General features: G+C 45.7%; 1 protein-coding gene across 1 annotated transcript in view; it reads left to right on the forward strand.

Annotated features, from left to right (window-relative positions):
* Window positions 1-16,149, forward strand: part of GFRA1 (GDNF family receptor alpha 1) — a 196,553-nt gene that overhangs the window by 165,293 nt on the left and 15,111 nt on the right. Inside the window, exons 7-8 of the mRNA XM_012803685.2 lie at window positions 2,483-2,617; window positions 6,507-6,688. Of these exons, the coding sequence (XP_012659139.1) occupies window positions 2,483-2,617; window positions 6,507-6,688 (317 nt within the window). The remainder of the gene's footprint in view (window positions 1-2,482; window positions 2,618-6,506; window positions 6,689-16,149) is intronic.

Raw genomic sequence — 16,149 nt, forward strand, 5'->3', positions numbered from 1 at the left:
TGAATTAGGGAACTTCAGAGAAAGGGAAGTCATTCGGTCTGGGGAAATCAAAAAGGCTGTTTCCCAGAAATGGCCCTTTGGAAATAAAACCCCTAAATACGGGAGTTCTGCTTGACATTAATGTTCTTGGTAATTCAGCTCCCGGTGTGCAGGGGGTGATTTAGGCTACATTTTTTTCCTGAAAACAGACATAACAGAAATAGTATTTTCAAGACCTGAGGCTTTGTAAGAACCATGTTCTCAGCATTCAGAGCAGTATAGTTAAACAAGGCACCCGCATGTTGGCAGGCAGCCAGGAGTGAGGCAAACCTGTGCCCCTGGATAAACGGGGCCGGCAGGAGGACAGGCAGGTGTCCCAGGGGCCAGGCCCAGCAGAAGCTTGGTGGCAGGGCTCACTGCAGCGGGCGTGTGAGAGGGAGCGTGCAGGAAAGCCTGTGGCGGGGTGAGGGAAGTCATAGTTGTCGCAGTTGTCAGAAGCACAATGGCTCAGGTAGGGTGTGCATTCCTGCCAGGTGTCTCTGTCAGGGTCACACGCGTCAACAGGAAGACCCTCCCCAAAGAATGACAGCACAGTCTAAATTCCTTCTCACCTGAGCGTCTTCAGCAGGAGGCTTTGGGAAAATCACTGATGATACTTATTAATACAGGGCTGTTGCAGGTACCGGACACACCCTTTACATCCAACTTTTTTATAAAAAAAAAAAAGCAGATAAAAAGAGTACTTGTGTTCCTTTGGGCAATAGTTTTCCCAGTAATTTTCCATTTTTGTTGTTCTGGCTAATAAGCATACTGTCCTTAAGTCAACACTCCACATTTGCATTCACTAACTTCTTAAATATGTTAACCTCTGCTAGGGATTACTTATCCACTATGGGATTAAAGACACAACAAAAGTAATTAAGGCATATTCATTGTTAAAAAAAAAACCTCACTTAATGTGCACAATGTGAGGGTGTTCATCACTCCCCTGGTGAAGGGCTCAACTACAACTTGAACTTTACCTTAAAATGAAAACAATATAACCTAAACATTTGTGCCCTCATGTTAATCTGAAATTTAAAAATTCAAAATTTGTTTAAAGAAGTAAAAACAGAGAAGCCCATAGAAGAAAATGTTAAGTGTGTCCACCTTGACTCTCAGACGTAATCCTCGTCAGCACTTTGGTCTGTGACCTTCTCTGGGTGTACATGCTCCTTCACCCCTCAGGGAGTGGCCAAGGCCGGGTATTGCCAGCATTTCTATGAGGTCATTCTTAGACTTGGCAAACCCTTACATGCCTGAGGAAGATGAATGGAGGGAACAACTTACAGAGGCCTTGCATTCTGCAGACCAAAATATCTTTCTCTCTTGGGTCTGGATCTCTCCCTCTGCACTGGTTTCTGGGTCTTTGGATCTAAACTTCTTTCGGGACAAAGCTTAGTCCTGCTTCTTCCACATGTTAAGGGTCACCATGCTATCAGGTGTGCAATGTCCTTAACATCCTCACTCAGTGTTAGGGGTGCCTGGTCCTTTCTCAGCCAAAGTGTGGAGGTCCTTTTATACTGTAGCTAAAATTCTTATTCCAAGGTACAGTGGGATGCTACTTAGCTCAAGTCATCAAGGAATGTAGGGCAAAGACAATGTGCCCTTGATTCAGAGAAGCTTAGAGAAGAAAATGTTTGTTAACCAAATACATCCCTATGGATTACTAACCACCTATTACTTCTTACTCCCACAAAATATGTAAAAACTGAAGGCATCAGTGCACTTTGCCTGGTGTAAGCCACCCAGCAGAGGACATTTGTGTTCTATTAAGTATAAATACATTGCCTGTTGGTACCAGTGTAGGCAGGGAGGACCACCCGGCATCTCTTTGACTATTGAGGGTTCACGGACAATATTCTAGGAGCCATTGGCTTAGAGAATTTCTGCTGTGTGTTTCCAATTCCTTCACAACTTGAAGATTTCATTTAAATCAGTTCAGAGTCTGGAGAGTAGGAGCCTTGTTATCTGCATTCAGGATGTGGGGTGACCCATAGGAAACTTCTAAGCTTCCCTGTGTTACTCCGAACAAGTCATTTGCTCCTGCGAGAAGTGATACAAAGTCCTAAAAGGATTTTTAAGATGTGTAAACCCAGTTCTATCTATTTATGAAGATTAATGGCATTTTCGAGAAAATGCAAGGGATTTGGCAACTCATGCATTCTGAGTTAATTTCTCTCCGACTCCATGACATCCATACCATTTGTGCAGAAGAAAAAAATACCTTAAGTTCAGCTCAAGGAGCTCTGTTATAATTTTTTAAAGCAAATGTGTAAATTATTTTACGTGCTCAAGATAAATTGCCGAGAAAATGTACTGCTTAACATAATTTCCCACTCAGCGAACACAATGTTTGTAATTATCCACAGTGCATCCGCTGTCGGAGGAACATTTGTTTCCTTTTAGGTTATAGAAAAGTATCATCACAGGAGAATAAAATGCTTTGCTTTTCTTTTTTTAGGCACAGTCATGACCCCTAACTACGTAGACGCTAGTAGTCTCAGCGTGGCCCCGTGGTGCGACTGCAACAACAGTGGGAACGATCTGGAAGAGTGCTTGAAATTCCTGCATTTCTTCAAGGACAACACGTGTCTTAGTGAGTTTAAAAAAAAATAAGAAACAAACAATTGAACACGCTTTGTTCTCTGAGCTCAAACCGGACCTTCTTGTCCCTTGTGTCTGCTTCCTTTTGTCTCCCACTCTCTCTGTTTTCCTCCTGGCCCTGGATGGTAAATCCAGCTCCTTTTGGTCACACTGTGAAATGCGGCGAGGAACCCAGCAAGTGATGAACTGGGTGCTGCCAAGACTGAGTCCAAAGGCCCGAGAGAGCAAGAGATTCAAATAACTGAGGGCACATTATGTGGGAAAGAACACTTCTACCCGCAGATCAAATTTTGATCTTGGCAGCCGGCGGAGAGTCTGTTCCAAAGGTTCTTGAAACCTGGGCAGAATATACAATGTGAGAAGCTCAGACAAATTAGATGGGGATAGGCCTCCAAGGACTCTCAGAGAAAAATTAGAATGTTAACATCAATAACCCCTTGGATGCTCAGGGTTGGCTCAGAGGAGAAGCAACAATTCTTGTGTGGGATAAACTGGCGATGCAAGCAGGAGGCTCGGGATGTCGGTTATCTCGGGAGACCAGATAAGCATGGGGTGGGGGGGTTGGGGGAGGTGGAGGGACTTCGATTGGAAACAGAATTGGTTATTATTGCAGTGTCCTTTTGGCAGTTTGGAAACATGTTTCCCAAAGGCACAGGGATAGAGAGAAATGCACGGGTATGAACAATGGGCATTCATCAAACCCCAGAAGCACAGTGGTACATTTCCCTGACATCCACTGAGATGTGCATGGTGTAGGTGACGATCCAGCTAAGAGACCTTAAAATTTCATGCATTTTTATGACAGCTGCCATTTTTGGTCTTTTATGTATGTCCAGACTCTATAGGGCATGTAATATGGACTTTATTTCATTCCCTGTAATCTGTACAAGAATCCTAAGAGACAGAGGCATTATTAGTGCCACCATACAGGTCAGTAAAGGCTGGTATTTACATAGACTATCTGTGCCAGGACTTAAGGTCCACATCCTGGGTTCCCTTTGGGGCTGCCTGTCTCCTGAGGGCTTTGTTTATGCCCGACATTGACAAGGGCAAAGGCCTGAACCCTACGTCTGACTTCTTGTTGGGACCACGTTCCTAGGAATCAAGGTGCAGTCCCGCTCTGAGAGCCCTGTCCTCAAGTGGCAGTTTCTCCATGATGCTTGGCTAGATTTAAAGAATTACCAATTTACTATTAATTGTTAATTAATACAGATTAATACAAATAGAATACTATTGTACATACAAAAAGAAGTTCTTGAGTTCTACTTTAAAATTTCCTCATTATTTTCTTTGTTCAAAAGAAAAATCTAGATTATTTGCTTCCCAGGTACTTCAAATAATGTGACTGGAGATAACTGGTTTGGTCTTCTTAAAAATAAAACAAGGTTTTGGATTCTTAAAATTAATTCTTAAATTTAATTCCACAATCCTGCTATCAAGGATGGAGGCATTTACTGAAACACTCGGCATACCATCTTGGAATTGCAACTTGGGCCTCTTATGTGGACTTGACTTAAAAACAATTTGTGTGTGTGTGTGTGTGTGCGTGTGTGTGTACACACACATGTTCCGTCTTTTTCACATTCTGTACTCTCCGGCAGAATGCGAGTTTTAACAATGATAAAGCCGTGACAGTGGAGGTCAGCGTAAGAAAAGATTCACACTGCCTGGAAAACTTCTCCCTCGCAGAGAAATTAAAGTTGGCCCTACTTAATAACATTTTGGGTGAAGGGGAAAATAGTCTGGTATCTTATTCCTAATGACTTTTCAATAAAAATAAATGCATTTGGTCTGCACCAGGGGCCAAAGGCAGTTAGAATTTTTCACAGTCATTCCATTTCCACCCTAGATAGAACATAGGGTACCAGAAACACAGGGCTATAAATTTAATTCTCTTGCAAGGAGGAGGACATAGAATTTGTAGATTCCGGCTCCGATGTCAAAACCTAATTCTTCCTCTCTTGGATTAAGCTAGACCTCTCTCAATTCCCATATTATGAACACAGCTCTAACCAGTTGTTACTTCCGGTTTGCATGGGAGGGCACAGTTATTTTTACGCCAAGTTCAGGCAGATGTAGGGGCAAGAGGGAAGAAAGGGATGGAGGTGAGGGGAGATACCAGCTGCCTTAACTCAAGTCCTTACCATCTTCACTGGGAGGCCTCCCTGGACCGCTTTACCTAAGTCCCAGCCGCTCCTCCCACCCCAGGGCTTTGTGTGCTCCCTGGCCCTGTCCTTCTGTTTAGTTTTGACCAAGCATTCCTCACTACCTAATTAAACAGGTACAAGGTTAGACAATTAAGTTGTGAGCAAACTCATCCTAGAAAAAGCACTCCATACCTCATTGCTGAAAATCACTACAGTCTCCTCTAAAGCACAGCCCTGGGCCATCTGGTGACCGTAGTGATATTCAGCAGTGAGGTACCTAGTGCTTCTTCTAGGGTAAGTTCACAAACTTAATTGTCTGACCTTGCATATTTTCCGTGCCAGCCTTGTGGCCATCCTTGTCCAGTACTATGTGCCCAGCTGGTGCGCAGAGTAGTGCTCAGCCCTAGGCAGATATTCTATTAACACTTGAATGAATGAATGGGTGGTGAGCAACGGAACTCTCGACATGGCAAGGCAGACCCAGTGGGGACAGCACAGGCAGTTGCAGGAAGTGGCAAGGGTCTCCTGAATCTGTATCGACACAAAAGGAAGGATTGTTGTTATGGCCTGGGGTCACTTAAGGGAACTAGTCCCCATGCACCTCTTCCCCTGCTTTCCACCCACCAGTTAAGCTACGGAACACGGCTGGGAGCATAAAAAGCACTTAGATTAATTTGAAGCTGTTTCTTACAGCCCCCCAAAATGTGAAGTGGTAGAAAACAAGGTTCCAATTTGCTGAACTTAAAGGATAACAATTTTAGAACAAAATGTCACTTCTAAGACGAAGATTAGGCTTAAATTATTCTGTTTTGTATATCCGAAAATGCCAACTAAGAGTCGTATATTAGCAATTTGCACATTCAGGTCCCAAATGGAGGAGTTTGATTTTTTTTTATATATACAATGAATATGAAATAAAAAATTCCTAAATCCAGGCCAAATCCCTGAAGACCTGATTAAAAACTGTTTTTTATTCATCGTGGGGTAGGGAACAACACACAACCAATTTACTCTTGCCACAAAAACAATCTAATCCCATGAAACCATAATAAGCTTTTAAAGTTTTACATTTTAAACTTTTCATTTAAGCAGGGCTGCTCCTACCTATTTGTGGGGATTTTGTTTGTAAGACTGGGAGCAGAAAGGGCAAAAAAATAGTCTTACTTAAATATTCACTAGATATTGATGACATTTGGGGCAGGTTTTTTTTTTTTTTTTTAAGAAACTGGTTGCATTTTGCCTGACAAGCTAGTGTGAAGGCTAGTGAGTTACCTTAGTCTCCTGATTGGGGATGTAGTTCTTTAAAAGAGCGCTAATTGCTTTGCTTTTGATATTGAAAATATTGACGGAGTACAGAGATTTTCATGGTAAATAGGACAGTCGTGATGTCAAGTAACATGTCTGAGGTTGGGTTTCAAAGGCCTTGACTGATGAGTTTCTTAGGTAAGGCTCTCGCTTGGTCCTCTGGCACATAAATAGGAACACGATAAATATTTGTTGCTTTTGGAGCATAGCTAAGTGTCCAGCTAGTGTTTAATGACTGAATTAATTTTTGAGCACCTGACCCCAGCCACTGGCTCTCAGCATGTGCAGGGTGAAGGGATGGATGGATTTTGTTCAGAGCAGTCCAATGCTGTAATCAGAATTTCTAGTGTGCCTCTCTGGCTGTGTATATCCTGTCTGTTACATTTGCTGCTTGACTTTGAAATTGGATTTCCTCCTGTTTTACTGCAGAAAATGCAATTCAAGCCTTTGGCAATGGCTCCGATGTGACCGTGTGGCAGCCAGCCCTCCCAGCACAGACCACCACTGCCACCACCACCACAGCCTTCCGGGGCAAGAACCAGCCTCTGGGGCCAGCAGGGTCTGAGAATGAAATCCCCACTCATGTTTTACCACCGTGTGCAAATTTACAGGTGAGAACTGGGTCCCCAAGCCCCTGTTGGAGCTCACTCCTGGGAGAACACAGATTTATTTTTCTGAAATGTAGAGAGAGAGGGAGCGAGTGCTGCTCAGGTTTGCATCTTAGAACTGCATCTTCAACATGAGTGAAGACTGGTGTGTCCTATCGGGAAGAGAAAGACTGTGGCACGGACGCTGCCGTTTACTAGCCGTGTGTGCTTGTGTCTGGTCCTTTGTAAAATGAGGGCTCAGAGATGGATGCCTAAAGTTTTTGTGTGTAGGGGTGCTAGAGCTGGGTCGGCTATTTATTTATTTATTATGCTTGTGTCTGTGTTCTCTACAAAGTGGCAGGCTGTTGAAAAGAAAAGAGGTCTTTCGTTTGTCATATAACATGGAGCCTTTAACTGTCTCTGATGGTAAACTGGACACAGTGTTGCCAGCGCCCGGTTAACTCACATATAATGAGTCCTGGAAGAGATTGTTCTTCAGGAGGCAAACTCCAGCGCTCTTTGGCAGTAGGGGAAGCGGCGAGGAGCCAGGAGCTGCCCCGCAAAGCCCAGCATGTGATTGGAGTCCCAAGAGAAGTGTCACGAAAATTCTTTGGGGTTATTTCAGATCTGTGGGGGCAGAACCACAGCAAGATAGAAACGGTGATTTCTTGCCTTTAGTCCAAACCAGAGTGTTTGCCCTGCCTTTTTATTGAGTTTTCATTGTAATGAATATTCAGCTATTTGGCAAGACATCACTTCCTTGTATGTTCACAAAGTATCCTCACATACTTTACCTCTTTGGCTGTCAGCCTCCTGGCGGCTGCAGGAAAGATGCCGTCACTGTAGAACTGTAGCCTTCTGCTTTGATTTGTAGGCCCAGGTGCTCAGAGAGGTAACCCTTCTACTGAAGTCTGCAGAGCTAGTGGGTCAGAACCAGCACCGAGAATCTGGGAGCCCCATTCTTTCCTGATTTCTCCGGTATTTTTCTTGGGTAGTGGTGACCACACAGTGGCTTCTGCCTCCTGCCGTGCTGAGTCCCACCCTCACCCAGAGTCCTTCTCCCTGGGATCCTCATGAGACGCTTTCTGTCACCCAGTACCACCTTGACCCACAGCCTACTATGTTCCCTAGAGAGTGCTGGGGTGGCTTTTCCACTTAATGATTTGCTTGACACCTCCACACCCCCAGCGTCTGCCCTCTTTTTCTTGGATGTCCTCCATGCCATCATCTGAACTTGGGTCTCTGTCCTCCCAGGTCTCCCCCCAACATACTCTTAGAGACTCTCACATACACAGAGCATTAAGGAGAGGGCCCAAGGCCGACCAGGTGTCTACATACTTGGAAAGCTTTCCCTGAGCACTTACCCTCTCCAAAGCATTGAGCAGAGAGCCCCAGAACCCAGAGGAGCCTTGTGGAATACTACAGCATGGAACTGCTCTATCTTACAGCAGGACCCCGAGTTTCAGAGAGGGGAAGTGACTTGTTCAAACTCCCCAAGGTCTGGGAGGCTGATCTAGAGCTAGGCAGGGACCAGAGTCTCGTCTGCATCTCTTGCTTGTGGTCAGTGCTCTGTGTGCCCCCTGGTCAGTCTCCCCTGGGCCCATTCAGAGAAGACTAGTGCCCAGATGAGGGGGGTCCTTTGTCCTCAGATGACAATGGCCGGCCTGGGGCCTGTGGTGGTTTCTAAAAGGAAAGGCAAGCCCTGTTGCCTCAAAAGCAGCTTCTCTGTGCCCGCATCCTGGTGCCCAGGGGAGGACTGCTGCCTCGGCCTGTTGAATAAGTCCCTCCTGTGTGGGGGAAATTTTGTGGAGATGGGCATTCAAAAATAAAAACAAAAGTTCTCTCCCTGTGAAGTGAACTTACAGTAGTGGACAAGATGAGCTTTGCACATTTTCAGAAGATCAAACTAAGTTAATAGGTGACATCTCAGAATCGTTATTATTGGAAACTTCTCTGTGGAATCAGTGTTTCCCCCATGAGCAGGACAGGAGCCCAGCAGCCATGGGAGGGGCTCCCTGCCTCCCCCCAGATCTTATCTTTGACCTGGGCTCCCCATGGTACCCTCCTGGCTTGGCCACCCAGACAACTAAGGCTTTGCCTCCAGCACGAATCAGCCAGATCATTCCGCCCTGCCAGGGGGGTCTGACTGCCTCAGAGTTGCCCTGGCAACGGCAGGAAACACAGGGGCTCTATTCCTCTGTGAATAGAAACTGTGCCTTTCCTTTCCCTGTGTCAGTGATAGGGACTCTGCTTCCTAAACAGAGGGGCAAAAGTAAAATTACAGTGTGATCTCAGGGGTGCCATTTCACTTCTCAGTAGAGGGGATGCGATGTGTGGAGAGGAACGGGGCAGCCACACCTCTCTTGCCTGTGATACTCATAGCAGGCTTGTACCTCGAAGCTAAACAGCATTCACCACCCAGGGAGCCCTTGAGGGATCCACAGAACCTTCCCTTGACTCCTAAGAGGACTTCTCACTTGAGACTCTTTGTACTCGGGGATAAGGGCATGTGTTGTGCCGCCAAGCCGGGGTCAGTGCTGGCCTTTGTCCTCACCAGCACTGTGGCCTCTGCAAGCGTGCTAACCTCTCCCAGCCTCAGCTTCCTCATCACTGCAAGTTTAGCCCAGCTGCTAGAGTTGCAAGGACTCCGGGGGGTGGAGTGAACACTGCAGAATGGTGTTTTACAAACGTCCCTCGCAATGTCTCGTCCCAGGCTGGGTGGCCACTTGGTCCCCTTTACAACAGAGAGATGGTGGTGCTATGCCTTGCTTGGGGGTGGGTGTGTGCCCGTGCTGGTGGGAGTTAGCACTAACAGGTGGATGGCGGATTTCATTTTTCAAGACATTCTGTGTGCTTTGTCCTGTTTACTCACGGCGGCCCCGTGATTCCGGCAAGATGGTCATCCTTCCCTTTTACACGTGAGACAGCTGGAGCAGGGAGAGGCTGGCGAGGTAGCCAGAGTCCCACAGTAATTCTCTGACATGTTGGGATATCTAACTCCAAGGCCAGGGGGTACTTTTTCTGGGTTAGGGATAGACAGTGAGGAGGAAGGAAGGAACGGAAAAGGAGGAAGGGAGAGCTGGTTTAGAGAGAGCTGCGTCTTGCTTTTCTGAAGGTCAGCAGTGCAATGAAGAGGACAGACACAAAACTCATCCTTCAGGCAGAATTTCTCCGCGCCTCAATTCCAGGGGATGGTGTGGGGGAGAACTGAAAGTTCGCCTTCTCGATGATTTTTTAGGGTGACCTCTAAGATGAAGAATCATCGAAAAGGTTGGTGGAGGCCAGGATCGGGGAGAGCTGAGGGTGATGAGCGAAGGGCCGGCCTCCTGAGAGCTGGTCCCCTCGTTTGATTTAGGACTCTCGTCTCAGCACAGGGCTCCCAAGAGACTCATTTTCTCCATATGTCCCTCTCTCGCCTGCCTGCCTGTCTCCAGATGAATTACCATTTGCCAGGGGGTCCTAGAAATATCTTAGAATGGCGTTTGTCCCAGCCCCATGTGTCATCACTCAGAATAGAACTGACTTAAACCAGCATCCATCGGTAACAGATTCAGAGAAAGTCAACTATCTTTGGCAGCTCTAAAGTTCACCTCCCTCGAGAAGGGCCCTCTTGTAATATTTTAAAATATACAATAATATGAGAAAACTCTCAGGGACTTGAGTTTCTGTCTTAACATTTGAGATAGATTTCCCCCTTGGAAGGGAAGAAAGACGAATAAACATTTTCACAAGTCTGCTTCCAAGTGCAATTATCAACAAACCAAACACAATTCTGTTTGGGGAAAGCGTGGCCACGGACGTGGTGAGTATAGGACTCATCTGTGGTTCCTGTGAATGGCTGGGCTTTAAAAAAGGAAAGTTGATTGATTAGTATGAAATGTCATAGAAAAGTCCAAGTGCTAACCCCCTGAGGTGATAAAATACCGGGTTTTGGGTAACCCGCCAAGCTCCCATGTCAGGATTAATTGGCAGTCATATTAGTAACAAGCATGAAGCAGGCTGTGCTATTGTTGGCATCTTCCTTTCACTTGTACAAAGTGGTCACATGAAAAACAAAGAAACATTAATAATCCTACCAATTACTTCATCTTCTGTGCATTTGAGTGGTCTGGTAGTGGGAAAAAGCTCAGGGTATTTAAACCAAATGGACTGTACTTGTCACCTATTTAAAGTAAATATCTTTGGAGATGTAAGTCGTCGGTGTTGGAAAAATTTCCATTTTGCATTGTTGTACACTGCTTTGACTCTGGAGGCTTACAGTGAAGACCTCTTGGTGTGTTTATAGACCTCTCATCTCCACGGTCAAACAGGGTAACACAGACTGGGTTCAAGACCCCTGAGACTGTTCCACTGACTCTGCCCCTCTCCAGGGCAACATTCTCTGGACTCCCGCCCAGGTCTACAACTTGTGGCCTCCCAGCAAAGCCTCAGCTTGTTTCTTTCTCTTTCCAGAATAGCACCAAGCCTTGAGAAATGGCTGGGTGCTTGTAGGATGTAACCCAGTGTATACAGATTGGCAGGAGAGCTGGAAGGCAGACATAATCCCTTTAATGTTTAGGTATTCTGCATTTGAATATTGAAAATAATCTATATTTAGAAGCCCCCCACCCCACCTCACCTCCTGCATGACCTCCTCAGTCCCAAACAAGTCCTTGGTTCCAGACAGAGCCAGGCCAGACCAGAAATCATTTCAAAATTCTTCCTGGGGAGGGCAGGGCCAAACCCCAATAGTCCAGATGTGACAGGAAGGCCATTATCTAAACCTGCTAAATACCCAGGACTCCACTGGCTGTGACCAAGTGAAAATTTTAAGTGTTGAGTTTTAAAAGGAAAGCTGCCAATGGGTGTTCTGTAAATCATTTGTGCCAGCAGACTGACCCCATTATGTCAGCTAATCCTGGAAATACAGGAGGTAAATTTCAATCTTCTAGCATGGAGCACTTAATCAATATTCTAAATGTTTTTCTTGCAATTTATGCTAGCAGAGCAATGGGGTGCTTTGGCGGCCCGTTAATCTTCCACCAGAGAAGAGGCGCTGGAGAGCCAGTCCAGGGTGGTGAGATTTGGCACAGGACAGCTGGAAGGAGAACGGGCCTGGGAAGATGGGAGTAGAGAGGGAGAAGCGCTTATTTCCACACCAGACCCCGACTTGAGGAAGGAAGTTCTTCCCCTCTGGTTATTCCACCCCTCCCAGTAGGGTGGAGTACCTTGAGAACACTCCTCAAGCACTTCCCTTTTAATCTGTGGCTGACACCCAAGACTTAGTATGTTGGGAAGAGCATAAACTTTGGAGTTAAGCTGGACCCCAGTGAGAATCCTGACTTATCTGTTGCTTATGCCAAATCTTTGTTGTACAATACCACCAAGCTCTTGGATTTCTTGAGAGGATTAAAGAGTAATACTAGTAAGCAAAGTGCCCAACTCAAAGACTGCCCAACCTGGGCACTGGAGAAGTGGCCTCCACCATCACCATGGTTGGTAAGATGCATCAGAACTTGAACTCTGGATGCTGGGGCTGTACAGGAAGAGCTCTTCCCCAGGTCTAGGGGACAAAAGAGAAAAATGGATCTCTTTAGATTTTACCTTATTAATTCATAAGAAGGGTTTGAACTGAATGCTGTCCTGCCAGTGCTGAGTCATTGTACAAAGCCACAAGGAAGGAGAGGAAGGGTTCGGTGCCTGTAGCATGGTGGTTACGGCGCCAGCCACATACACCAAAGTTGGTGGGTTCCAACCTGGCCTGGCCAGCTAACCAACAAGGAAGGAGAGGAAGGGGCGAGATGTTCTTTGGACACCAGGCCAAAAAGGAAGGGAAACTAAAGGAACAGAGAAGGATTAGGTCTTGAGGGACTAGGACTGCCCCAGATTCCATTGCTGTGTGCCCAGAAGGACCCTCCTAAGAGCTCCTTCCTGACAGTCTGCTTCTCGGAGCTGCAACTTGGAGCTGCCACTTCAGTCAGATGTCGGTCCAGCCTGGTTACCAGGGTGGGACTATCTTCCAGGGGCATTGTCACATCTCTGTAATCAGTGCTGACATTGAGAAGAGGTGACACAATTGTTAACAGGAAATGTCTTAATTATAGAAAAGAAGGTGTTTGAGAACTGGTCCTGCCTCTTAGACTGAAAGTCCAGGACTTGCCGTCTTCCCCAGTCTGCACCCCACAGACCTACCATTTGCTTTACTTTTAACATTAAACTCAGGTATGAGCTGTACTTATATATATGCTGCTGCCTTTTAGACTCATCTGAAGCTGCTAATAACGTGAAACCATGGGTTCAATGTGCTGGCTTTCTCAATATTAAAATCAACACACAAATATTAAAATTAAAACAAAAAAGTTTGTATGCTACTTAAAATAATGTCATGTACTACCAGTGGTCCCCAAGCCCTCCTTTGGGAAACATTATAAATAATGCAATCCTGTGACAGTTCCTGGAACAATTTGCTTTGATAACTTCAGTCACCTCACCCTTTATGGCTTGATATTAATAAAGCAAATGCACATATAGCACTTCCCATGAGAAATCCTCACTGTAACCTCATGAGGTCAGCACTGTTATCATTCCAATTTTTCAGACAAGAGACCCGAGGAACAGAGCGCCTTGATCAAGAGAGACAGAGTTTCAAAGTAGCATTTACCCACCCCGCCCCCATGCATTTAAATGGCTACACTGTATTACCTAAATCAGAGCACTTTAAACATTCTTGATTCTGGATAACATGATTCATCACTATAGATTCAATCAGTCCCTAAATTCCTGTTGAACATCTAGCAGGTTGAAATGTCAGACTGCTTCATAAACTAGTGTGTAGAAAAGTAGTGATGCCTGTTCAGACACGCCATTGGTATGCCACAACACAGTTCAGTTCTGACGTGAACTACCCAGAATTAGTGTCAGCCTCCACAGGGGAAGAGAGCAGTCCCCCCAAAGACTGCACTGGCTTCATACGCCTGCCACACCTCAGGGGTTCCCAGATCACCTGCACTTCTGACCAGCTGATCATAACAGATTCGCAGTTCCCACAACCTCCTCAAATTCAGTTTAGCAGAACAACTCACAGCTTTATATAAGTGGTATAAATAAGGACCAGCCAGATGAAGACATGCATAGGGCAGGGTCTGGGGGGAGGTCTCGGTTGGAGAGCTCTGTTTTCTCCTCATGAAATTAAGGAATGTCACCCTCTTAGCAAACTGTGTTTACTGGCCAGCAAGCTCTACCAAGCTCAGTGCAGAGTCTTTGTTAGGGTTTCATTCCATAGGCATGATTGACTGAGTCACTGACCATGTGACTGAAAGTAGTCTTTATTCCTCCTCTCTGAAGGGCAGGATGTAGCTCAAAGCTCCAACACTGTGACCCAAGGTTGGTCTTTCTGGTGACCAGTACTTTTCCTGAGTCATCTGATTACTGTACACCAAATGTGATCCAAAGGGGTCAAAAAAACAAACACACACACACTCCTATCACTCGAGAAATTCCAAGGATTTAGAGCTTATCTCTAAGGACCAGGAACAAAAGTCAATCACATTCTTGATTATACAACAGTGCCTTATCAGAATTGGTTGTTTTAAGATGCAATTTAATTTCTAGAAACCCCCTGTGAAACATCTCATAAGGAAACTAGAGTTGAAATTTTGCATTTCACCTCTTGCTAGCCATCTGAAAAGTGGAGATGATAGTAAACAAGCTCGGAGCAGTGCTATGCAAGTTTTACTTGGTTGAAGAAAGAGTGAAGGGGCTTTCATAACTTGGATGTCACTTCCTGCCTTGGTTCCACCTTTAGCACCTGAGGGTCCAGGTTGAGCTACAACACTCAGGATCCATTGCTTCATGGGTCCTGTTTCCCAGTGAGCTGTCTGGTCTTGGTGGCCCCTGGAGTCTTTCATGTGTGGTATATAGACTTGTTATGCATAAGAAAAGCTGATGAGGCCTTGCCAGGTGATGATTTTGAAATGTAGTTTGAAGTCAGATGTTTCTCCATAGGAAACCGCTTGCTTCCATGGGCATCCTTTGCTGGAAGTGGGCTGCATACCCTTATACCAAACTTGGCGATTTCAGTAAGGGTTGTTTAGTAACATTTTGGATATGTATTGAACAGTCCCACCAGGTCAGGCTTCCTCAGTCTTGACATTGTTCACATGTTGGTCTGGATATGTCCTGTGCACTGTGGGGTGTTTATCAACGTCCCTGGCCTTTACCTTCTAGGTGGCAGGAATACTGTACCCCAGTAATGATAAGAAAAACGTCTTCAGACACTGCCAGATGTCTCCATATGAGGTTTGGGGGGGGGGGGGGGCAAAAATGCCCCTGATTGAGAATCACTGCCCAAAACAAAGACTGCCTCAAAGACCCTGCTTCCTCTATGCTAATAAGGGAGACATAGGTATTAGAGCAGTGGTTCTCAACCTTCCTAATGCTGTGAACCTTTTAATACAGTCCAAAGGGATCGCAGCTCACAGGTTGAGAACTGCTGTATTAGAGAGTCTGCCCACATTTCCTTCTCCTTATATGGGGAGGAGCCTGAGGAGATTTAAGAGAAAACTGATGCATTGGATCAAATCTTTGCTAGGTGGTGCAGACAAGAGCAATGATGGGGAGCTCTGGTTGCTACTTGCCTTAGTCCAGCGGTTCTCAACCTGTGGGTCCTGACCTACAGGAACTGCATTAAAGGGCTGCAGCATTAGGCAGGTTGAGAACCACTTCCTTAGTCCATTTGGGCTGTTATAACAAAATACCATAGACAGTGTGGCTTAAGCAACAGAAATTTATACCTCATAGTTCTGGAGGCTAGGAGGTCCAAGGTCAGCATGCAGGCAGATTGTGTTTCTGGTGAGGGCCTCTTACAGGTTGCAAATGGCCACCTTCTTGCTCACATGGAGAGAGAAAGAGCTCTGGTATCTTTCTTTAAAGGGCTCTAATTCTATCATGGGCACTCCACCCTCTCATCCTCATCTAATCGTATGCTTCAGACTGGGTATTAGGGCTTCAACATATGAATTTAAGGGGAGCCACAAACCTTTAGTTCATAACGCTACTAAACACCCACTCTGGGAAATATCAGAGTGGTACCTATGGAGAGTGTCACAGGGTGTCATTAACTTAGGCTCTTGAACTGGTTCTCATCATTGAGGGACCTGCATAAGCCCACAGCCTTCCAGGGTCTCATGCCATCTCCTTATTTTGAGTGATGTTTGTGTTCACCCAGCACCCTGGGTGAGTATCCTGCAAGGGTCAGCTCAGAGGAGACTTTTTGCCCAAGGATATAGGAGATAGAATTGTTCATACCAAACCATAGTTGGGCTCCTCATACATCTTCATCTGAGGATAGGGGAGCTCAAGGAGGGGTGGGATTGAGTAGGATTAAAAACCTGGAGCCAGACATGTGATCACTGAGCCCTCAGCACACAAGCTGAATCTAAATGACTGTGGCATTGTGGATACCATGGGCCTTTTGTATGGTCTTGGGGCTCTGTGTTCTTTCTTTT

Source organism: Otolemur garnettii, unplaced genomic scaffold (assembly GCF_000181295.1).
Source record: "Otolemur garnettii isolate 467f Iridium unplaced genomic scaffold, OtoGar3 scaffold00021, whole genome shotgun sequence".
Lineage (NCBI taxonomy): Eukaryota > Metazoa > Chordata > Mammalia > Primates > Galagidae > Otolemur > Otolemur garnettii.